This window comes from Pseudorasbora parva, chromosome 9 (assembly GCF_024679245.1).
Source record: "Pseudorasbora parva isolate DD20220531a chromosome 9, ASM2467924v1, whole genome shotgun sequence".
Taxonomy (NCBI): Eukaryota; Metazoa; Chordata; class Actinopteri; order Cypriniformes; family Gobionidae; genus Pseudorasbora; species Pseudorasbora parva.
The window spans coordinates 40,946,645-40,972,803 of NC_090180.1; the positions used below are offsets into that span (position 1 = coordinate 40,946,645).

Below are 26,159 nucleotides of genomic sequence, written 5' to 3' on the forward strand. Positions count from 1 at the left end.
TGTCATTAAAGTTCATGTGCATGTAAAGGCAGACGCCCCAAAACTTTTGGCAATATAGTGTACAGTACAGTCAGGTTACTGTGTAGGTGGACGTAAGATGGTGCTTTTCTAGCGTGATATTGTGCATGTATTGTAAATTGGCACATAAAGGATCTTTCTGCAACCCAAATTTGCAAACTCAGGTTAACTAAAGAACACACTGCAACACACTGACACGCTGATGTAGGAATGCAGTTGGACTGGTGCGTTTTGCAGAATAGTCAGAAACATTAGTGATATGTGATGTTGTGTAGTCACACTCTGAGAGCCTGCTTTCTCCTGTTGAGTCAGAAAATTCTGCCTTTTTTTGACAGAAGTGCTGACCACTGTCATTTGTGTGTTAAAAAACCCGCATGCCAGCTGAAATGTCCCACAAAATATCAGTTTATTGATGCATCATGAGTTTTTAAACTATGCTTCTCTAAATCATACCATAGAATTATGCATGGCCTTGGTATGATGTTAATCAATCATTATTGTGCATTTATTAGCTTGTGCCTCATGCAAATTGTGCCAGGATTACGCTGTTAACGTAGAAAATACAGTACAGCGCTTCTGAGTTACGTCACAGCTGTGACATGAATTGGCCGATGCTGTTCATGTAAGCACTATGACGCTTGTGGTTGTCTGTGTTTGTCTTTTTGTGCACAAAAAGTACTCTTGTTGCTTAATAAAATTAAGGGGGGGGGGGGGGGGAACACTCAGTTTCAGTCAATCTCATGTCAGTCTTGAGTACCTATAGAGTAGAATTGCATCCTTCATATCTCCGAAAAGTCTTTAGTTTTATTATATTTATAAAAGAAATATAGGCTGTACCGAGTCTTTCCGGAAAAAAACGAGCGCCTGGAGGTGTATCGTGAGGGCGGAGCTAAAGAATGCAGAGCGTGCAAAGCGGTGACGTCCTCAAGCGTGGAGAAACTCATGGCTATCGATCTCAGCTAATAGATATGATCCAGAATCATTCGGAGGCTGAAATAAATTGAACAGGAGAAACAGCAGCAGCAGGACGTCCATCTCTGTGGTATGTACTGTATTTAGTGGCCTGTCAACATTTGTGTGTCTTTACTCGCAGTTTATGAGGACATGATTCGGTTTATGGACTATTGTATGCGACTAAACCTTAGCAGTAGCAAGCAAAACGGTTTTGCACGTCAGACTACTGTAACATTATACATAGAACAACAATGGAGTAACCGTTAGCGCATTTGAATGACGAATTGTGTTGTTTACTGATGTTTACTCACGTGACGATAGCCAACAGCACAGACATTTGAAGCAGTTTTACTCACCGGCTGCTTCCAAAGCAGGACCGAACCTTTATCGCTGAGACCGCTCCGTCAAAAACACACTTCTTTGGTATGATTTGGTAAAGTCCTGACAGCAGTGAACGGTGGAGAACGACTTTGCGACGCGACTGAAGCGATGCTGTGAAGCTTCCCGTCATTTCTGCGTTCAAATCGGTTCAAATGCAGCGCTGCCTTCCCGGAATGCTGTGCTGAAGCGTTGAAGTCGTTGACGTCACTCATAGGAATAACGTGGAGCGCGGCACGGACTATAACGACGACTGGATCTGCACCTGAGACAGTGTTTACGGGCGTGCATTTCCTCTCTCGCCCTAGTCATGCGCGCGCACCCTACCAGGAGAAGAGCCCGTACGGTCCATTCAAGGACCTTCCGCTCTATTAACATCAATCCGACCCATACTCTAAAAACTCTCCGAAACTTGTGAGAAAGCCGAAGGAGTATTTTTAACACAGCAATACTCCATCAAACGTCCAACATTAGTTTTTGAAACTTTGTCTATGTTTAGGATTGGAATCCAAGTCTTTAACAGTGTAAAAAGCTCAGTATGCATGAAACAGCATTTCACCCCCCCCTTTAAGGTTAAACCACTAGAGTCACATGGGCTATTTTAACAATGTCTTTACTACCTTTCTGGGCCTTGAAAGTGTTAAATAGCTGTCTATGGAGCGGTCTGAGAGCTCTCGGGTTTTATCAAAAATATCTTTATTTGTGTTCTGAAGATGAACAAAGGTCTTACGGGTTTGGGACGACATGAGGGTGAGTAATTAATTAGATTTGGTGAACGAACCCTTTATCTAAACTAATGAGAACAGCTTATTTTCTAAAAGTCCACAGAACCAGAATACCCAATAGTGACTTTAGAAGACTTGACTTGTTTAATGCAAAATTTGTGGTGCTTTTTTGAATTTTGTGACAGCCACATTTTGGCCAGACTATTTCTTTTAAGGCAGTGTGTGCAGGGCCACCCTGGCCCAAGGACCTGTTGAGTCTCTGCTGTGGATCACAGATGAAAGTGGGCCGGGAAATTGCTAAGACCGGTTGCAATATCCGTCCATACTTGGGTCCACATCTGTCAAACAGGCCAAGCAGAGGTCTTCCCCTTAAAATAACGCCACACGTTAAAAACCCGATAGTACAATTAAACAGAGTCTGTCTAGTCTAGCTCAAACCCCTCAGCCATTACCACATCAGGTACTGAAACAGCCACCAACTTCCGTTTCTCATTCTTGGTTGGTTGTTTTCGCATGGAGTTAAAAGCGTATGTGCGTGCAGGGGCAAGAGACCTAGGCATAATCTGTGGGATTGGGACCTAAGCTCGGAAAGGCGGACGAGAGCTACCCATATCCTGGACACAGCCCTGAATGTTCCCGGAATGTTCCCCTTCAGGCAGCCGCCACAGCTGGGAAGCACGTTCTCAGAACTTGTGGATTATAGCAGAAAAACAACGGCTGGGTTTAAGAAAAACTCTCTCCCACTGCACAAGCACGCACGACTGCCCGAAATCCCACAAGCCTATGTATGTTTTTGTTTTGTCCAAACACACAATTTTCCAAACACACAATTCCCCCCCATTATGGACAAAGAGTGTTGTTTTGATGTTTGAAATATCTACATCCCATTAGGGACGGAGTTCTTTGCTGTAAGTTTATCCAGAAACACACTCTCGAACGAAAACATTTGCCCACAAAGAGAAATGTTTATATGGAGTGTGAGTGATGGATCTGCTCTGGGTTTGTGTCACCACTTCACCATGTTTTGTGGATTTGAACAAACCCCCCACCATAAATATTAAACTTTGGGGCGTAACACAATCCACACCATTTGCACTACGGACATGGTACCTCAAATTATGCGACTTGTTGGGAAGATATCTATCGCAAGTCTTTTTCTCACTCATTGTTGGAGGTTTTTTTGGGTTGTTTATGACTTGTGGATCTACTGAGATGGCTCCCTGCAGACTGTTTATTATCTTAAATGGAGCGATAACCTCAGGTCAACAATTCCTGTATTTTAGAGCATCTTCCTTGACACAGAGCACCACTTTCTTTCACACTCATGCTCCTTTCACTGGGCATAAAGCACACAAAGCTCATTAGTTTTACTTTACTCATGCTTAGTAAATGTTTGGACTCATCTTTGGTCATATCCTGCACTTTATTCAGCTGTTTCCTGTGTGTTTGCTTGGATAATGAACTCTCAAAACCTTCCTTGTCACTCAGGCAAGACACTGCTGGAAAAAACATTGGGTTTTTTTCATGCATTGGTCTGGTTTGGGTTATTTTTCTTCCATAACGTTTCTTCTTTTATAGTAGTGGAAAGAACATTTACAAAATACACATTTAAGTGTTTGTTTTTATTACACTTCATCTATTTGCATTTGGAGATTTCATTTTGAAGGCTGCTTCTCAAAATTATTATTATTATTATTATTATTATTATTATTATTATCATTAATTATTATTATTATTATTATTATAATAATTATTATTATTATTTTAAAGGAGACAGAAATCCTCTTCAGTTCCACACCAAACTTTACTTGTCTGGCTATCACCAGTTCAAGCTCAATTTAAAATTGGTCTGGGGAGTCTGCTGTGCATTTTATACTGCACAAGAGGCGTGATAAACGAGCATTATTCAAATTATTCAACCACAAGAGGCGTGATCAACAGACAACGACCCATCGTTTCTCGATCTGTCATCGTGTTAAACCCGCCAATAGCGTGCCAGGTGGATAGGACAGTCTGTGATTGCTTCCCGCAAAAATGTAACAGCAGCAGTAGAAATGAATGTACGGGTTTCCGGGTGAAATCAAACCGCCAGCAGATCAGGCTGGGTTTACAGTTTTAATATCTATTTTGTCCTAACTTTTTACAGAGCGATGCATTTATCATTTGACTGATTTACTCCTAAAACATGGTTAAAATGTATTGCTTATGAAAAGAGATCCTCTCTGTAAAAAGTGAAACAAAATTAACAATAATTTCATCAAAATGAATCAAAAAGTGAGTCTTTTAGATTTCTTATAAATTAGTGCATATCTAATTAGATAAGGACTTACTTGCATGTTTTACATAACATTTTAGAAAACTAAATTGTAATATATTACAAATATTATATATACAAATATTAATGGTCTTATGTATTTTGATTAATCAACTGTTATTGTCTCTAGTTATTGTCTCTAGTTAAATAAGACTGAAAGGCTGTACTATTATTCACAATTATTTTTATTATTATTATTATGGATAATAGAGAATTTTATCAAATCTGGATGTATATTTAATTGTGTGTATTTTTACACTTAGATGACTTTTGCCATCATCTAATAGTTATACCAATTGTTTTATAACGTAAAACACTTAAATTACACTAGTAATTTAATAATACTGTTAAATGTAATCTTAAAGGGGGGGGGGGGGTGAAACACTCAGTTTCAGTCAATCTCATGTCAATCTTGAGTACCTATAGAGTAGTATTGCATCCTTCATATCTCCGAAAAGTCTTTAGTTTTATTATATTTATAAAAGAAATATAGGCTGTACCGAGTCTTTCCGGAAAAAAACCGAGCACCTGGAGGCGTATCGTGTGGGCGGAGCTAAAGAATGACGAATGCGCAAAGCGGTGACGTCCTCAAGCATGGAGAAACCCTTGCTATCGATCTCAATCTAATGTAATCTAATAGATATATGATCCAGAATCTAATTCGGAGGCTGAAATAGAAACAGCAACAGCAGGACGTCCGTCTCTGTGGTATGTACTGTATTTAGTGCCCTGTCAACATTTGTGTGTCTTTACTCTCAGTTTATGAGGACATGATTCGGTTTATGGACTATTGTATGCGACTAAACCTTAGCAGTAGCAAGCAAACGGTTTTGCACGTCAGACTAGTGTAACGTTATACATAGAACAGCAATGAAGTCCGTTAGCGCATTTGAATGACGAAGCACACGATCGTGTCGTTTACTGATGTTTACTCATGTGACGATAGCCAACAGCACAGACATTTGAAGCAGTTTTACTCACCGGCTGCTTCCAAAGCAGGACCGAACCTTTATCGCTGGGACCGCTCCGTCAAAAACACACTTCTTGGAGTGTGGGGATCCACTTTGCGATGCGATGTTGTGAAGCTTCCCGTCATTTCTGCGTTCAAATCGGTTCAAATGCAGCGCTGCCTTCCCAGAATGCTGTGCTGAAGCGTTGAAGTCGCTTGATGTCAAAGTGAAGGAATGAAGTGGAGCGTGGCGCGGACTATAACCGACATAAGTGTTCACAGACGACTGGATCTGCAGCTTGAGAGCAGTGTTTACGGGCGTGCATTTCCTCTCTCGCTCTAGTCACGCGCGCGCGCACCCTACCGGGAGAAGAGCCCGTACGGCCCATACAAGGACCTTCCGGTCTATTAATGTCAAGTAGAGCCATACTCGAAAAAAACTCTCCGAAACTTGTGAGAAAGCCGAAGGAGTATTTTTAACACAGAAATTCTCCATCAAACGTCCGACATTAGTTTTTGAAACTTTGTCTATGTTTAGGATGAGAATCCAAGTCTTTAACAGTGTAAAAAGCTCAGTATGCATGAAACAGCATTTCACCCCCCCCCCCTTTAATAGCAAATCTCAAAATAGTATACCTTTTTCATATGCTGCATTATAATGTTGTGATTTCACTCGTAGCATTTAAAACAATTGATTTTAGTTTTTAGTACATTTTATTTTACAATTATTTAGTCAAACAGTATTGCATTTTATGGAATATTGGCCATTTATTGGTCATCAATATTTTAATATGGGTGCATCCTTAATTAAAATAATTATGGCAGCCACGATTAACCAAATATGTAAAAGATCTACTTTTGTTGAATGTATATGTAAAAATGTTTTTCAGCACTTGAGCATTGCAACCAATCACAGACATTTCCGCCATTGCACATAAAACATCAGTAACACACAGTCCTAAGACAGTCTGAGCTAAAGATGCTTTAATAACACAGCTGAAAAGAGCCATTAGAACCATTCAGAGAAGTATTAGAAGCATTAGAACCAAACTGAAAAGTGCTGTTAATTTGGAATTATGTTGGATCCGCTGATGTTGTCATGCTCATTCTGTAAAGCAGATGGTGTTGCCTAATTACACCAATGCAAGAAATATAAAACTAGAACTCACCCATTATAATCAACACAGAGTAGAACGAGTGTAAATAAGAGATCTGTTTTGCAGTGCATACAGCTTCAATGATTATAGTGTTTGTGAAAGTCCAGAGCTGATGTGGACAGTCAGTGAGCAAGAACTGGGCTGCAGGGCTCCAACAGTCAACATGAAACGCTACAAATCTTCTGTAATTTACAGTTTGTTTATTGTAATGAAATGGGAGTGTCTTATTGCTCACTTTTGGCATATCATTTATAAAATTCTTGACTAACAATTTTGTTTTTCTTGTTACTAAGTGGGTCAGCGTGAATTTGACCACTGTCTTTTTCCATGATTGCACAAATGTTGTGTTTGTGTGTGTGGGTGTTGTTTTTGTGACCTCTGCTAGTGGTTTAGTCCTCCTACATGTAGCTCTTACCCAGTCTGACCACATCCCTGTAGATAGGACTGTGGCAACTGTCTGCGTTTACAGAAGTCACTGTGAACACAACGGTTCTCTTGAAAGTGAACATTCACAGAAATTAGAGCTTATGCAGCTGCACATGTCTTGTGTTTGAGCTCTGAGAGCAGTCCTAATTTCTTTAAATTCTTAATTACTCTGACAAAAACGACTAATTATCTGTCTATTAAAGGCCAGATTTGCTAAATAGGGCAAATTAACATGAGCACAAAAAAACAAAAAAGTACAGATGGGAGTGGAAAGTTCTGTGTGTGTGTGTGATATACTGATGACGCACAAATGAAAGAACACAGACACAGCCGGATCATTTCCATAATGACCAATGCAATCTACCAAGAGCAGCGCAAATTAGCGTCTAGTGACTCAGGTTTAAGACATGCTATTTTGGTTGTTAAATAATGCCGCAAATACACTGTCACTGTAAAAATTACATTGCTGTCACTGGAGCGGTACAAAAGTAATTTTGCACTGTACCTTTTTTTCTGAGAGTGTACCATTAAATTAACAATCGCAAACCTTGCATGATTTGTTTAAATACTCTCCTCCTATCAATTTTGCATCCAAAAGGGAAACTCCTACAAATACATATGCAATAAGGTCAGTTGCAAAAATAACCCTGTCCACACCTTTTAAACGCTAGTTTTTCAGTACATGTCTTTAGAAAATCCAGACAGTTTTTGTTTTAACGTCAAAAGAGGGTTTGTGCTGGTACAAGCTGTTAGTAAAATGATAAAAAGCACATTAAGAGATAGACGAAGAGAAGGAAAAGATGTGATAGAAAACAGTGTACAAGCAATAGGGATAACCACACCCTGGAAAGGATTGTGAAACAAAACCCATTCAAAAATGTGGGGGAGATGGAACAAAGAATGGACTGCAGCTGGAGTCAGTGCTTCAAGAACCACTATGCACAGACGTATGCAAGACATGGGTTTCAGCTGTCACATTCCTTCTGTCAAGACACTCTTGAACAATAGACAGCGTCAGAAGCGTCTTGTCTGGGCTAAAGACAAAAAGGACTGGACTGCTGCTGAGTCCAAAGGGGGTCCAAAGTTATGTTCTCGGATGAAAGTAAATTTTGCATTTCCTTTGGAAACCAAGGTCCCAGAGTCTGGAGGAAGAGAGGAGAGGCACACAATCCACATCGCTTGAGGTCCAGTGTAAAGTTTCCACAGTCAGTGATGGTTTGGGGTGCTATGTCATCTGCTATTGTTTGTTTTCTGAGGTCCAAGGTCAACGCAGCCGTATACCAGGAAATTTTAGAGGACTTCATGCTTCCTGCTGCTGACCAACTTTATGGAGATTCAGATTACATTTTCCAACAGGACTTGGCACCTGCACACAGTTCCAAAGCAACCAGTACCGTTTAAGGACCATGGTATCCCTGTTCTTAATTGGCCAGCAAACTCGCCTGACCTTAACCCTATAAAACTATAGGGTGTTGTGAAGAGGAAGATGCGATATGCCAGACCCAACAATGCAGAAGAGCTAAAGGCCACTATCAGAGCAACCTGAGCTCTCATAACACCTGAGCAGTGCCACAGACTGATCGACTCCATGCCACGCCGCATTGAAGCAGTAATTCAGGCAAAAGGAGCCACAACTAAGTATTGAGTTCTGTATATGGTCATACTTTTTGGTCATACTCAAGCTCTTCATACTTTTCAGTTGGCCAAGATTTCTAAAAATCCTTTATTTGTATTGGCCTTAAGTAATAATTTTCTGAGATACTGAATTTGAGATTTTCCTTAGTTGTCAGTTATAATCATCAAAAATAAAAGACAAACATTTGAAATATATCAGTCTGTGTGTAATAAATTAGTTTCACTTTTTGATTGGAATTAGTGAAATACAGTAAATAAACTTTTTGATGATATTGTAATTATATGACCAGCACCTGTATAGTAACTTTTCTCAACTTTGAAAAGAAAAATATATTGAGCATAATTATGTGAAAGCAGCACTTGGCAACTTTTGCTCTCGGGGTCCCACTACAGTTGGGAAAAAATAATGTCCTCAACTACTGTCGTAAGCTGTCATCCTATAACAGGGGATGCCATTGCGCGTGCATTTTGTCGACATGACAACCCTGATAGCCCTGAACTAGTAATGCGCGGGTCGTCTCATAACCCGCGGACCCCGTATGTCTATTTAATGGTTGCGGGTGCGGGGCGGGTTGTATAAATATATACAGTGGTGCGGGGCGGGCCAAATAACTTCATAAAAGCGGCCCCGCGGGTTGGTGCAGCACTAACAGTTCCCCTGAACACTGCAGGAGGAGTTCACATGCAGGTGTTCTTCTGGCGTCGTGTGTGAAATGTCTTCATCCCAGGTACAGTCAGTGGCATATGTTTCAGCATGTCATATGAATATAATTTCATGGGTTTTATTTTTTCAAACGCCAAATAATCATGATGCTCACGTTTACAAGCCAGCGTCATTATAGTAGTCTATTGGTTACCGTTTTACAGAATCTATATGATACTTCAGTTCAATGTTTGAGTGGTAGATCACCATAACAAGCATGACAGCATCGGTCGGGCACGCCTCCTTCAGCTCACGCCGACGAGCAAATGCTGGTCACATGCTGATCCTCGTCCTGCCTTTAATCACATCACTTTTTCGTTTCCTCTTATTGCTTTCCTCCAACAAAACCTTTTCTTTCTTATTTGTCTCTGCTGCTTCGGACATGACTATGATCCGACGAACAAAGTTGGGCTCGCATGTCTGAATTTAAGGAAGTGTGGGTGTTGGTGGAAGTGACGTATATGCCGTAAAGCAGTCGAATTTTGTAGTTCTTTTTGTTCTCGGGTTACTACCCGAAACCCGAAGTTTAAAAGTACGATTAAAAACGATACAGACCCCATCAAGCTATGGCAGATGTGTCATTCAACCTATTGTAAGTCGATGTATCATCACAAGAGTCTTGAAAATATTTTATGAAGGTTGAAAATTTACCTAGTGCTGCTTTAAGCTTATACATTTAGCTAAAATGTGTTCAATTATAATATTTGCCGTTGCAGGATGTCATTGGATTACAAAGCTAGGAAAGTTAATGCCATTGAAACTATTGACACTTTAGCAATAAATTACATCTGTATATATGTTATCTGTATATTTCTCTCTGGGTTGTATGTTATTAGAATTACCCATCCTTAAACACCATATAAAGGCATGTTTGTTCGTTTTGCATGTCTTCCTTTATGAGTGAGTGGTTCTTAGCCAGAAAAAGCTGTAGTGTGGAGCAGAATTTGTTCTGATTCTTTATTCTGTACAAAACTATATGCAAAGTGGATCTGCTGGACAGCATTAATTACATTGATAATTCAATTGAAATGTTTTTTGTTTTTACCTCTGGGTCACTTTTTATAGCCTTTATTCCTCTACTGTCTCTCCCCTCCTTTCTCTGTCTCCCTCTCATTGGCCTTTATTATGCTTCTGCTGAATGCTCTTTATCAGAGCGAGGGAGCTGCTCTATAAAGGTGGTTTGCCAGGCAACAGAAGGTCAATCTCCCGTTTAAATGGTCACAATGCCTGCAGTTTGAGAACAGAATAAACAAATCCGTGTGAAATATGCTCATTACAGCTCGTAAGGACAGTCAGTGATGGAGAACGCCTTCACACCTCCTCATAGGGGCTTTTGTTATTGTCCTTGATGAATTCATTCAATTAACACACACTTACAGAATCTAACTAACAGAAATGTGGAGCTTTTGCTCTTAAAGCACTTACTGACTGAATTCTTTACTTCAAAAAGTTGTACAGTTGTCGAAGCTGCCGTTTGCAGTGGGGCTACTTTTGTATGTGAAGTGTGTGGGTGTATGTAAACAGTGCTCAGTATACCAATTCAAAATAACCAGGTTTTATTTTTCAGTTTGTCATGACATGATTAAAAAGATTGATTTAATTGCCCCCCCTTTATGTTATTTTTAAAGGTTCCTATACTTTTCTTTTGAAAGTCTCCTACAGTCAGTTATATTCATTCAAGGTCAAAAAAACACTTTAATTTTCTCTAAATATACATTGCAGCATCATCTCTTTTCTCACAATGTCTGAAATGGTTCAATAAAAGATCTGTTCTCTCTAAAGCCCTCCTCCTAATGAGCCTACTCGTCTCTGATTGCTCAAATGACCCAGTCTGTTGTGATTAGTCTATCGCTTACAGCACGTGTTGGAAACTAAAAGCTCATTCCCATATCTGAATTTCAGCTCCGAAGAAATTCCCGACAAGTCGATAACACGAGCCAAGCTCTTCCAGCACTCAGCTGTGTTTGAGTGTGGGTCAAAGTAAATGTTATATGTATGCAGCCAATAAAGACCATAGGAGGACATTATGCAAATATATTACAAACCTGCATTGGTTAGTGCAGGAAGTAAGACTGGAATTAGGCCTACTGACAACTCGGGTTTTAGGTAGTTCAGAATTGGTTCTCTTTTGGGAGACAATATGAGTTGCAATATGAGATGCAAAAGCTTTTAAATGGCACCTCTGTCAAAAATGAGATAATGTGATTGAGCAAATGCTCTCCACATAGTATATGTTCATCAAATATTTTTGCTTCAAATCCGTTAAATCCCAGCGCCATTAGCCCATTCAGAAATACCAGTTGTTGTACATAAACCATCCCTTTGTCAGCAAAAGCCAAGTCCACAGAAACCAATCAGAAGACACGAATTAAATCATATGACTTCAAGATGAATGACGGTGTGTACGAGCCAGCTTTCAATTGCCACGCTACAAGTTTTTATCACGTTATAGTGGCAATTTCGCAAGTAGCAAGTAAACGCAACTGTATTCCTTGTGCTTCTGTAAAACTCTAACAGAAACGGACATGTCACTTGCATCACAGCTCATTATACATTTTATGTTCTGCTTTCATCACTTACAATGTTTCCAGTTGCACCTTAGGTGATTTTACAACTGTTTACTATGTCTTGTTATCCTGAGGTTTTTGCAAAAAAGCATGCATGGACTTAGCTGGATTTGTGGCAAAAGACGGTTCAATTAGTTAAAGGTCCCGTTCTTCACGTGTTTTCGAAGCCTTGATTATGTTTACAGTGGGCAATATAACATGAGTTCATGTTTTGCGTGTAAAAAAACAGTATTTTTAACACAATTTACTTATCTGTATACCGCTGTTTCCTCTGTCCTAAAAACGGCCTGATGATTTCCTTGTTCTATGAAGTCCCTCCTTCAGAAACACGTAACGAGTTCTGATTGGGCCAGTGCGTCCTATGTTGTGATTGGACAGCAGCTTAGCGCACTTTGCCCGGAAAGGTCCCGCCTCTTACCATAACGGGGAGATGCCGCAAGCGCTGAATGCGCGCTCTTCTCCACGTGGGAGAGCAACAAGACCCCGGCCCCTATTTTACGTGTTCTTGTGGGCGGAGGGTTAGTCAACAAACGGTTCTAGTGACGTCATTACATCCCTGCACTTCCTGCTGTAGTCCAAACCGGCCGTTCGCTGTAGGCTTTGAAAGGGAACTTCTGTTAAATAAAATATCTCGCTTGGCATTGAACTTTGAGCTTTATAATTTTACAGGTATTATTTATGCTCTAACAGCAACATTTCACACTAACTAAAGTTTGAAAGATGGAATCGTGAAGAACGGGACCTTTAAACCAATGAATTGACGAAATTACATTTTTGAAAATAAGACAATTCAATAACTGACTAATAACCTTTTCATTGCGATTAATGTGAAATTACTGAACCTAAACTTAGGAGCCTGATATAAAAAATGCTCATTTAAAAGAAAACATCTCAGATGGACTTGGCGGTTTCTGCATTTGAACTCTTCATATCTTCATTTATTGTGGTCTTTGCAAACCTCTTACATTCACAAACATCTATATTACACACTGCGTGAAAGGTTATACTCGAAAAAAGCACAATAGAGGCATTTGTAATGTTTTATTCAGATCTGTTTTTAATAAATCATTATAGTTATAATGATAGTTAATTATATAATTGGTTGGGTAATTTTGAATCAGCCAGAGTCTTGTCACTAGTTTGTATGCACTTCTTAGTCTAATGTCCAAAGTGTCTTTTGATAACTGGGGTCCTTCAGGGATGTTTTATCAATCGGCTGAATGCTTGACCAGCATCAGTACAGTCCCTATGAGCAGAAATCAGAAATGGGGCTATTTAGCAAAAAAAAAAAACACTCATCCAAAATTGATGTGAAATATTAATTATAATTTAATTATAATAAAAACAAAACAGAATTGCATTTCCTGAAGTAAAGTTTTTTTTTAATGTGACCATTATTTATCAAAATGTTAGTTACTTAGCAATATAGACAAATGGATATGGAAATAGGTATAAACCTAGAGATTTGTTATGGTTTTTGTGCTTCAGATACTTATCAGTTCCCATCTAGACTGAGTCGTAAACTTGTTCTCTCTGTCTCAGTTTGTCTATCCTACCACAACACCACAATGCTGAATCAACTTACTATCAGTGAAGCTGCAAGTCACGCACACAAGGCTTTAAATGAAAAACAGTGACCTCTGTAATCCCTATAGCCAATCGAGTCTGACTCACTTCAGTCTAGCTTTAAATACCCAGTGGTCGGAATCAACAAGTTTAAATGCATGTAACATTTAACCGAAAACAAGTGAAAGCTTTCCTTTCTTCATTTTTTGCTTCTTTTTAAAGAGGTTTTTGGTCATTGGAAATGAGCACCCCTCCCAATGTGGCTTAAGTTTAGCGAAGTCTATAGAGCATGCAGTTTTGGTTACATAGCAAATGATAGCATCTGAAGACATTCTTTCCTACTGACTTTTATAAGTGAAGCCAGGTTGTGACCAGTGGGACTTACAGGTCACCCAAGAAGAGATTGATGGAAAGAATAAATCAAACGGTAGGCTAATAGGTGGAAGAAACCCAAGGATAAAATGATCGAAGGGGAAAAAAATCCCATACTAGTTTGGTCGCTGCAGAGCGCGAATGCATTTAAAGGTGCTCGCAGGTGTTTTGATTCTTGTCATATTTTTGTAGCTTTTAGAGTCGGTTTGAGAGCTTTTGCAGTGAGAGCAAACCAGACGCTGTGGCACGCTCTCGAGAGATTTGTAGTTTTGCTTTTCTGTCTGATACACACAGGTTGTTGAGACTTGGTCTATTTCAGTAAAACTGTAAATAGTGCAACTATTTTAGTGCCCTGTTTATGAGCTGTGTAAGATAAACAAGTGTTTATTTTAGCGGTCCAACACGTGCAGCGGGATTAACAGCGATGAACAGCAGTCCAAAGAGCTGGTGCTCTGCTAAAAGATGCATTTGTTACATAGTGTATACACAGTTCGTGTCTGTAAAATGATTCACCAGTTCATCTGAGTTATCACAAATATTGTTAAGTAGCTGTTTGTTACATCATCTTGTATGTAGAGAAGCAAATATTAATGGTGGCTTTCAGTGTAAATTGATTTTAGGTAACTCAAATTGTACCGATCAGGCATATCATTATAATCAATATTGTGTTGGTCCGCTTTTGCTGCCAAAACAGCCTTGACCTGTCGAGGCATGGACTCCACCAGACCCCTGAAGGTGTGCTGTGGTATCTGACACCAACATGTTAGCAGCAGATCCTTTAAGTCCTGTGAGTTGGGGCTCCATGAATCTGACTTGTTTGTCAGATGCACGATTGGCTTGAGATCTAGGGAAATTTGAGACCAACTGAACAACTCATTGTTCTACTCAAACTTCCTATTCCTGAACCATTTTTGCTTTGTGGCAGGGCACATTATCCTGCTGAAAGAGGCCACAGCCACCAGGGAATATAATTTTCATGAAAGGATGAACATGGTTTGCAACAATGCTTATGTAGGTGGTACGTGTCAAAGTAACATCAACATGGATGGCAGGACCCAAAGCATCTCACTGCCTCTGTCGGCTTGTCTTCTTCCCATAGTGCATCCTGGTGCCATGTGTTCCCCAGGTAAGCGACGCACACGGCCATCCGTGTGATGTAAAAGAAAATGTGATTCATCGGACTAGACCACCTTCTTTTTTTTTGCTCCGTGGTGCAGTTCTGATGCTCATGTGCCCACTGTTGGAACTTTCGGCAGTGGACAGAGGTGAGCATGGGCACCCTGACTAGTCTGCAGCTATGCCTGTGTATTCTGACACCTTTCTATCAGAACCAGCATTAACTTGAGCAATTTGAGCTGCAGTAGCTCATCTGTTTGATCGGACCACACGGGCCAATTCGCTCCCCACATGCATCAATGACCCTGTCGCCGCTTCATCGTTGTTCCTTCGTTGGATGACTTTGTGATGCTGACCACTGCAGACCAGTCGTTAGCCATCACAATTTGGCCCTTGTCAAACTTACTTAAATCCTTCCTCAAATCCCATTTTTCCTTCTTCTAACATATCAACTTTGAGGACAAAGTGTTCACTCAAAAATAAAAAAGTGAAATCGAGTTAGAATAGATAAACTCCCAAATTCAATCATCTAACTGCTTGATGTAAATTACTATAGCATACTATACTGTAGCTGATTACTGTAGTTCATAGCTCGGCAAGATATTTTGCTAAATAACTTTTTCCACATGTATTTAAGTATCACATGATAACTTTGAAATACTTTTTTTTGTATAATTACGTTTTGTGTGGGTTTCCTGCTAATTGGTGACTAACTGGCAAGTCTTAACATACACCATCCTTCTCTCTCACACTCAGAGACAAACATAACATTCACAAACACACACGACAACCTTTCCCACACCAGAAAGCTGTCAGATAAGCCGATCCTTGACAGCTTCGCATTGCACAGCATGAAACCTGTAAACGTGAAGGCTAAACTTAAGTATCTGAGAGAACAGGTCTTGGAGAACGTTTGAGAAATTCCAGAGATGGTGATTCAGCCTGTAATCACTTTGGATGATGGCAATTATTATCTCAGACATCATCATGTCTGGGTGATGATCGTGAGCTGATAACTTTATTACCATGAAAGAGAGTTGAATTTTGTTCTTGGTCTTGTGGCTGTTAATAAGATCATGATCATGATCATGTTTTTGGCTTGAACGTTTTCCATCCCACACATAAAGCTTTACTGTTTGTGTTCTTCAAGTCTGAGCTGGCAAAATACTGCATAAAATAAATTAAAAATAAACAAATATGCTTGCTGGCTTGGATGAAGTGATTTTTAGGATTTATTGGATGATTTCCTCAAGGAGGAAGAAAAGAGTACAAGATATGAGAGAGGGATAATTATGGGAGTTTGGACAAATCGAATGTGTTCCCACGTTCATCTGTACTTTTGGAAAGGGATGAGCAGATAATAAATATATATCTATAATAATAATAATAATATATATATATATATATATATATATATATATATATATATATATATATATATATATATATATATATATATATATATATATATATATATATATGGCCTATTTAATGTTTATAATATTATTCAATTAAACATTGTATCATCATAAATCTAAATACTTTCAATGTATTAGCAGTACATCTATTGGTAATCTTGGTGTCTGATTTAATTTAATTGTAATAATATTTGTGTACGGTCTCATTTGTTAACATTAGTTAACTAACCATGAGCAATGCATTATTTATTATTATTTATTTATTCATCTTTGTTAACATTACTTGTAACAAACAAACAATGTATGACTGTATTTTTATGTTAGTAATAAATACAACTTTTGATTTTAATAATGTAGTCGTAAAGGTTGCAATGGGCATCATCTAAGATTAATAAATGTTATCAACAGACTTTTGAATATTAAATGGTGAATAAACATTTTAGTCTCAGATCTACACGTTCAACGTGCTTTCAGCGATAACAATGTAACTCTTTACCATCTTTACATTTGTTCTGTCAAATTTCCCACCAAATAAGAGCAGAAAATGTGAAAGTAGTCTGCAGATTTCTTCTGGGCGTACTTATGAGTGTATGGAAAGTCTTATGCTGTAAGGACCATAGAGTCACATTCTCTATTGTTTTAGAGTTGACAAGCCTTCAGTGTCATCCACACCTCACAAAACACTCCAGGCTTTCTCCTCCACTGAAACAATCACCTTTATTCTCACCAAGGATAGGCTGCACATTGTCTATTGTTGTGTGTAACAACAAACTCATCAGGCAGCAGAATCAATTGCTTAAGGAGTCGTGAGACTGTCTAAGAGCCTGCAGTATTGCCCCAATGGAATGGAATGGGTGGAAAGTTTGACAGGAGTGTTAATTTGCTTTGGTGTGTGGAACTTTTTTTTGCAGAACCTTCTTTGGTTCAAGATACCCTTTACTCCTGTGGTCATATGATTATATAAGACATACGAGTTTAGAAAAAGCTACTCAAGCTACTTAGCAAGTTGAGTAAAAAAACTGAGTTCAAAATTAACTTTTGAGGTTTTGACTGTTTAATTTATGTTGTAGAAAATGTAAAAGTTTCTTCAAGTAAACTTAACCGCAGAGCTTGTTCGTGCATAAATCGGAACTGCTTTTCTAAAAACCCATAGTAAATTCATGAGAGAATCCCGTGGCGAATTAGCCTTCGGATTGGCCTACAAATTGCCATCATGACCGAACAGCTTTACAGAGAGAGGAAAGCACAGAACTGCAGGGAGTTTAAGAAGGGTAAGAACAAGAGAGAGAAAAGGCTAATGATAAAAAGAGAGAGATGAATGTAAAGGGCATTGAAGACAGAGACAGGGTGATTGCAGACTAAAGGAAAGAGATATTACAGGGCTACATAACTTTTCACCCTGACAGGATCAGGCAAGGTTAGTGCTGAAGTCAGCAGCACAGAGGGATTCTGGGTAATGGGGGAGGGTTGGCTTTTTAATGTGATATAAAGATACATCCTGTACCAAATTTGCATACACTCTGTCCTAAATAGTATTCAAAATTAGTATCTAACCTGATTAAAATTATTTTTTCAATGTTATCCACATTATATTTCATCTGCGACAGCATTGTGAACTTTTATGTTTGGTCATTAACTTTGAAATGCATCATTATGAAAACACTTCAAGATAGTTCTTCGCATTAAAGACCTACAACTGGCAGGTCAACGTGCTACTACATTTTTCTCCATTACAGTAGGAAATCCACTTAAATTGAATGTTGAGGATTTTAACTGTGGTGGAGCAGTTTACACCGTGACAGGGATGACCCAAAGCTTGCACACTATTGTTACACACTTCTTCACAAAAACACCACATAATATTAGGGTACATGCACCAAGAAAGACTCAATATCTCAAATGTGATTGGCTGTCTATTTAATTTCCTGATAATACACTGTTAACTCAACAATGAGACGGACATGTGACTGTACTGTTGTTGCTCCCTCTCATGATCTCTCGCTCTCTTTCTTTTCTAGCTTTCACAGAAGCTAATGTATCCAAAACGGCTGGTACGGTCCACGACTTGCCCATCACCAGCAACAAACCTTCATCTGATGCTTCTCTTTCCATGGCCAGTTTCATCATCATCCTCCTCGCTCTGGGGCTGCAGTGGCCCTTCATCTGAAAGGCCACAACCGCATACACACGCACAAAGACCATATGCACACACGGGTGATCATAAAGAAATGTCAGGCTCTTATTCCCCCTAAAAATCAAAAGAAAAAAGAAAGTATCTATTGCATAACTAAAATTATACATTTTACAGATTTGCCATTGTATTTATTTAATTTGAAATGCAGTCCGGACAGTTTAAGAAAAACGCGAGAAAGGTATTTTTTCATTCGCATTGCTGTAAGACAAGAAAGTAAATCATATGGTCAGAATTATTGGCACCCTTGGTATATATAATCAAAGAAAGCTGTGAAATTGGAAATCACATTGTAAAATACATTAAAAACAAGTTGGCCCCAATTATTGGTACCCCTAGAAGTTCCTATGAGTAAAATATATTCCCAATCATATTTCCGTTTTATTTATTTATTTAGCAAACCAAGGTGACTAGGACATGAAACTGTTCAGTCATGACTTCTTGTTTCACATGAGTATAAATATGAGAAACACAAAGGTCAAATTCCCTTAATCATCAACAATTAGTCAAACCAAAGAATATAGTTCTGAATTCTGAAATAGGTAAACCATTAAAAAGTCACAATCAACTAAAGATGTTACAAATCTGTCTGGAAGAGGATGTGTGTCTATATTGTCACAGCGAGGAGGATAGTTTGAGTGGCCAGAAATTAGTTAATTCTTGGGTTTAGAAAGCTTAAAAATAGTGTCAAACAGCCCCTACATCACCACATTTTGTTTGGGAGGGTTTAAAAAACGAATCCTCCTTGGTCATCCAAAAACAAATATCTTTAAACAGGAATGGATTCTATGGTCAGACGAAACTAAAAAAGAGCAGGGCTAAATAAAAATGGAAGCAGGGATGAAACATACCCCATGCCCATGGTTAAATATACCGCTGTATATTTAATATTGGGGCCTATTACTTTGCTGGAGGTCTTGGACATCTTGTTCAGATACGTGGCATCATACATTCTTGCAAATACAGACAGATAAAAAAAAAAATCTAAACCTGACCACCTCTGCTAATAGATTGCAATAGATAGTGGTTGGATCTTCCATAAGAACAACGGTCCAAAACAAACAAAAATGGGTCACTGTACATAAAATGAAGCTTCTGCAATGGCTGTCCCATGACCTGAACCCTACACTTTCAGAAAAAAAAGGTACAATACTGTCACTGGGGAGGTACCCTAAGGTACAAAAGTGAAAAAGTACATATATATCAAAATATATCAAAAAAAGGATTAATAATGCATTTTTACTTTAAGAGGATTCTGTGTCATATTTGCCAATATTGCCAATATTTCTTTTGCACCACAGTAGACTTCTAAGAATTGATGGGTATGGTTTAAATGTGGTTAATATATATAAAACTATTTTTAAATATATTTTTGCATGCTTGTTTTTTATTACAGCAGGCTACTACGAATTGAAGGTCATTGTTTAAATGTGGTTTATATATATATTTTTTTTAAATGTTATTTTATTATTATTTTTGTATTACACTATAGGCTACTAAGAAATTTTGAATTGGAGCTAATTTGGAAATAGTCATAATGCAAAAAAGAAAGAATATTAATAAGCGTTATGGTCTTAATGCAAAATCGAATTAAAAAATCGTAAAATTCTTATTGCAAAATAAGAATTTTTCTTATTTCTTTCTTTTGATTTTGGGGTGATGCATGTCCTGGGCATTTCCTGACAGTTCATATGAGGTTCCCTACACTGTATCCCTAAAAATCACATTGCAAGGACATTTTATGATGTTCCCAGCCGTCTGTGACAGCCCCATTTTTGTGGAAGACTCTGACAGGGAGACAGGCAGTGCTCTCTGGGGTTTAAGTGTTAAAAATCTCCACAGACTTATTTTATCAGAACTGTTATCATCACTGACTGGGACTATGGAATGCATGACAAAATATGTGCATCTGTGGAAACATCGCTCATGACCACAAAACAAAAGAGAAAACAGAAACTGTCTGCACTCTGCACAATCAGCAAGGGATATTACCACCATACACACAGAGCATTATTGAATGAAACTATGAATATGCACATTTAGTATGTATATAGTTTGAACTGGCGCTGAATTTATAGGACAACGAATGTTTAATTAAAATATCACACAAACATTTTTATAATTTATATTTCATCAGCTCTATCCGAAGGCCACACAAAATCACAATTATAACAACACAACATATAGGAAATGGGGGCTTTGCTATTACATGTTTGCACGACTTCCATGGCTTTAAAGGCCTCAAACCTCCCTTTATATCCTACATTTACCTCCCCACTGTGCCTCCTTTCTAAGAAAACACACATTTAACTTAATGCTGTACAGTTATTAAACACATTTGATACATACTCTGTCATTTGGAGTATACTTGGTCAGTTTCATAAGATTCAAATTTGATCGAATTAGATATTTAAAATTGCACTAAACTTACTTTAAAATGTTTGGTTTGTTTTTTCCCTCCAAAAGTGTGATGTAGGTTTGCGTGAATGTTCTGTCATGTAAAAAAGAAAGTAAAAAAAAAAAAAAAAAAAAAAAAAAACGCTGTTTAAACTCGACAGATATGCAGAATGCCTTTCTTTTATAAATAATGAACTTAAAGCAAAGCAATGCAAGAGGTTTAGAAATGCCAAATATTTTCTATAATAGCTTCCTTTAGCAATATGTTCATAGCAACATAAAAAAACATTTTTATTTCCTATTGTATGTTAACTTTTTAAGAGTCAGTATTAAAACATTGCTTTGGTTCTTACACAGAAGCAAAGATGGTCTAATGAGACTGTAAACATTTTGTATGTTAAGCTTTTGTTGTTTTTGTTCTGATTGCACATTAATTGCTTTTTTTGATTTCTCTCATATCTCTCTGATGTTGGTTCTATAATGTTTTTATATGACCGTTCGCAAATCTTCATACATTCTTAAACATTTGCAAACCAACCATTCAGCCTCAAATAACACAGACAAGCTCAGGGTGCGAATTATGCAGGGTCTGGACCCTTAGGCTTGATGATAACCAAAAAGAAAAGAAAGAAAAAAGGATTTGGGTTTCTACCTTGTGGTGTTTTTTACCTGAGGAGGTAAGTATTGCAACATTATGAGTAGCTCAATATTGGGCTGTACATTATTTATCTGTTCGCCATAACTTCACATATCACAAATATATGTCAAAAATAATTAAAACAGCTTTTAAGACGGTGAACTTTTGGCTGGATATGCTCAGAACACCAACAGGCATTTGGGATTGCATGAGATGAACCTAAAATTCTGCTATTATTTAATCAACTTCACCCTCAGGATTTTGTTCAAAAATGTACCTTTGCTTTCAGCAAAAGAAAGTCATGCGGGTTTGGAACGACATGAGGGTGAGGTAATAATGACAGAATAAAAAAAAAGTTCCTTTAATATCATACTCTGTAACTCTAGCAATTCCTTCCCATTTAAAAAAAGGTCACTGTGCAATTCGCACCCCGAATAGAGATAATGCAAATACAAACTGATAATCAAATACAAGCTGCGGTACAACTGTCATTTCTGTGTATGGCTGTAAAATGGATTGCGATTACAGTTTGTTTGCTGTGTTTTATTTGTTTGTTCATGTTTTGGTTGGTACAATTGAACACATATGGCTCAGCGAATGAAGCTACTGAAAAACTCGCATATGCAAAGTTGGATAAACAGCTAATAAACTGATTCTCTGCTCATTTCAGAAAAATTCATGTTGAAATGTTTCATGTTGTCCGTTTCTCAACACTTTTACACCATGATGTGAGTGACATTAAGTGACAAAAGCAAATAGAATCCATTGTCAGTGATGCTGTCTAAACCGGATGCAATGCGACAACATCTTCCTGACGGTAAACTGATGCCCCGTTCTATTTCTGACGTACTCCAAGCGCTCATGTCACTTCGGATACAGAGGACAAATGGATTTGAAATGCTGGAAGTCGCTTCTAGCTGTTGTGTCGCGACGCAACAAATGGTTGTGTTCGATTCATACACGGTGTAACTCTCTATAGTTGATTAAACTTTTAAAATATCAAGATAACATAATAAAAAATACTGTTGAGGACATCAAAACATAAGGCTTTAAAGGGGTCATGTAATGGTACATGGACTTTTACAAGCTGATTGTATGGAAATGTGTGTTGGCAGTGCCTGTTACACAACCATCTTATAATGTTAAAAATCCATCAAGTGTTTTTTTAACTCTCCTTACGTTTTCCCCTGTTTCAAATCGAGCTGTTCGATGTGTGACGTCACACACACCCCTCCCACGACTGTTGACTGACAGCAGCGTTTCATCTCAGACTCGCCCTGATTGAGCTCAAGCTGTCGTTACCATAGACATCATATCGGTTTCAAATCTATATGATGTCTATGGTCGTTCCAGTCCGCCATTGTATAAGTAGAGACGCTGGGCGATTGTAGTGTTCTGTTCTTGGGTGTAATAATGAACACAGCAGTCATTCTGATGTTCCTAAATCCGAACATTTAATTAAGCTGCTCCTGAATAAAGGTCTGTACCAGCTCTTCGTGTTTATGCTGCCCCTCCACAAGAAGTTGAAACGCTTCACGATGAACTGCAGCTAAAGTTTACAGGGTAATGTTAAATTACGACATGCTTTCTATGTATGATGTTCTCAATATAATTCATAATCCCACGTTTATAATGAACAACACGTTATGGTTATTGTGTGTACGCTGGTTTTAAAGTTAAAGTGGATGTGGTAAGTTAATGCTAAGCTTAATTCTGTAGATGGTCTGTTACTATCTAAAAATAAATCATGTTGTAACAGTTATTAAAATGCATAGATAACGTTAAGCATCACTGACAAACCGACGTTAACAGAAAAAAAGTGTTTATTGGCATTAGGTGTAACCATTACCCTACCAGTACATAAAGATGAAAGTGACATTACGTTAGCCAATCATTCAGAAACGTCAGGTTTAGCCTTAAATGTCGAATTTCATTGGAGCTGTCATCTTGTCCCAGTCCAACTCCGGTTAAAATTGATAGAATTGATCTTTTTTACAGTCTATGATCTGTCACTGACTTCTGGTTCTGGAGTTCACATTTCTGAGAAGAACTTTTTTGGTTTGTTCCTCACAGTTATCTTATGGCTTCAGGAAACTTGAAATATAGGCCACAAGTGGACTGGTTTAATGATGTTTTGGGGATTTTTCCTTTACAGATTTTGAACATGATGGTGAGTAAATAATGGGAGGCAGGCACACTAACAAGGACGCTAGCGTTGCTCTTGGGGCTAGGGGAGCAAGGTACACAAGCTTGCCTTCATTACATTTGGATTAACTTTTCCTTTAAAGCCACTTTCTTTTCTGCCACAAGGTTTATTTCCCCAATCCACCTGTTCCTCTTTATTCACCACACATATACACACTTTATTCAAGAGATGCTTCTGGTTCAATGGGTCAAAATCCACTAACAAGGTGATTTTAACTAGTCAATAGAATATTGTTGAATATGGGGTAAACCAAATGTTTTCTTTTTATATGCTTACCCATAAAGATCATCCTGTCTACTTGTGTGGTTTAAATATTGTAATGTCTCTTTTTAGATTTTGAAAAAGCTTGAATGTAGTGAGATGATGGTTATCACAGTTTATATCTGTCATTGAATGGACCTCATCATGGTGAATGTACAAAGTCATGAATTGCCGCAGAGCTTTAACTTGTCATCTGTCTGGAGAACCAGATGCTTTTATGGAACTTAAGACCTCATTTTTTCTGTTAAATGTGGAAAATCCATTTTGAGTGTAGCTTTGAGAAACGATTGAAACATTTTTCTGCAGTTGAGGTCTGCACAGAAGTTGATGAGTCATAAATGTGAGCCCACACAGTGCGGACACGTGATTATTTTTAGACTTTCATTGGCACAGTATTTCAAATTCATCCTCAAGTTCAACTTTGGACAGTATTCTCTCAAAGTCATACAGTTTCCTTATAGGCCTATGCCGATTCATTTGAAATAATCTGTTAAAATACAATTGATTTAACAATAAATCAAGCATTTAAACCTTTAGATGGAAAGGTTTAAAATAATAAGAAAGTTTAAAAGTCAAATTGGTTGTGTTCAATAGCTTCCTTCTAACTGTGCTTTCACACCGGACGCGAAAGAAGCATAATAAATCATGCTATTTGCGTGATGGATGCCTGAACATTTTGAGTTTACTTGCTTCATTTGCGTGACATTCACTACACAACAGATGCGAGTTTGTGTCATGGGAGGGGCTTCTGCCAGGCGACTACAAAATGGCGGACATGGATTGTTTAAAAATACGGTGAATAAGCTAAATTTCCTGGCTTTAACTAGCTTGTAGTCCCAATAGGGTGACTTCAGTGTGATTGGGACACTTTTTCCAAGTCATCTCAATGGAAAAAAGTGTCCCAATCACCATGAAATCTCCCTATGTATAGCTCAAATTGAGTAAAGAGTGTTTTTTACAACTTACTTTTCCAACCTCCTCACTTACTTTCTTTAGAGCAAGATTTAATTCCTGTTTCTTTAAAGTATGAAGATCTATCATACAGCTCCGGGTATCCACATATGATATTGTCCTCATACAAGAGCAAGCTCCTGATTGGTAAGCGCGTTGCGAATATCCGCCATAGTTCAGATTTTTTTCAACTTGCACGATTCACACGAGTGGCACAACAAAGGCCATTTACATAAACGTTTTGCACTTGTCCTAAAACAGTTTGCGCTTTTCCACTTTTGACCACTTCCAGAGGTAGTCGAAAATGGATTTGACCGGTTTGCTTTTGTAGTGTAAAAGCTCACATGGCAAAATGAAGGACGTTGCTCACCTCACTTTTATTTTTTAGTTTTTGAACCGTTAGTTTTGTTACCAAAGCTTCAGTAAATAATGCCACTTGAGTCTATCTGCCGCGAACATACTACAAATGCTCTAAAGAACGCTGAAGATGAGCAGAAATAAGATCTACAGCTCTCTGCTTGCAGTATGTCACTCACGCTCATCAAGAAAATGAGTGAAACACACAAAACACACATTTTTATCAAATCATCAATAATAGCGGTTAACTTAAGCGATTTAGTACGACTTCAGCAGTGAATCGCGCCAGAGTTCAAATGAACCGAACCCCAGACCACCTTTTTAAGTGGACTCGGGTACAGTTCGCGGGAGCGCACCCGAGTTTGGAAGACAGCATTCACATTATCCAAAAGAACCGAACTCTGGCGTCAATCGAACCCGGGTGTGCACCAAATGTGCTAGTGTGAAAGCACCCTAAATGTAAGCATTGGGTTTCAATTTCCTTGAATTTAAATTTACTAAAATGCTACATTATAGATATATTATACTCTTTATGTACGTACTTAAATGGACCATGGTGAACATATTTAGACAGGTTGTGAACCATGTTTTGTTTTCAGAAAGTTCAATATAACTTTAAAATAAGCCCAGTGACAACATTCGGTTCAACTTATGTGAACTTTGAAGGCATGGGCTATGAAGTCTGCGTCCTTCGACGGATGTATCCTCTGAATTGGGACACAGCTAATGTGTTCAATGTTTGGTAGTGTCCTTAAAGGAACTTCTCTTGTACTCCATTTGGTCTTAATGTAAGGTAATAATATTTTTTAAAAGACATTTATGCTTTTAAGGTAAATGTTTATTTAAAATAAAACATACCCT

General features: G+C 38.2%; 1 protein-coding gene across 2 annotated transcripts in view; it reads left to right on the plus strand.

The window, feature by feature from the left end:
* The window catches only part of gpc5c (glypican 5c), a 185,368-nt gene extending 165,469 nt beyond the window's left edge, over positions 1 to 19,899 (plus strand). For both annotated transcript variants that reach the window (XM_067452659.1, XM_067452660.1), the window contains one exon: positions 18,317 to 19,899. In XM_067452659.1, coding sequence (XP_067308760.1) covers positions 18,317 to 18,465 — 149 coding nt within the window. In that variant the 3' untranslated portion in view covers positions 18,466 to 19,899. The remainder of the gene's footprint in view (positions 1 to 18,316) is intronic.
* The last annotated feature ends 6,260 nt before the right edge of the window (positions 19,900 to 26,159 follow it).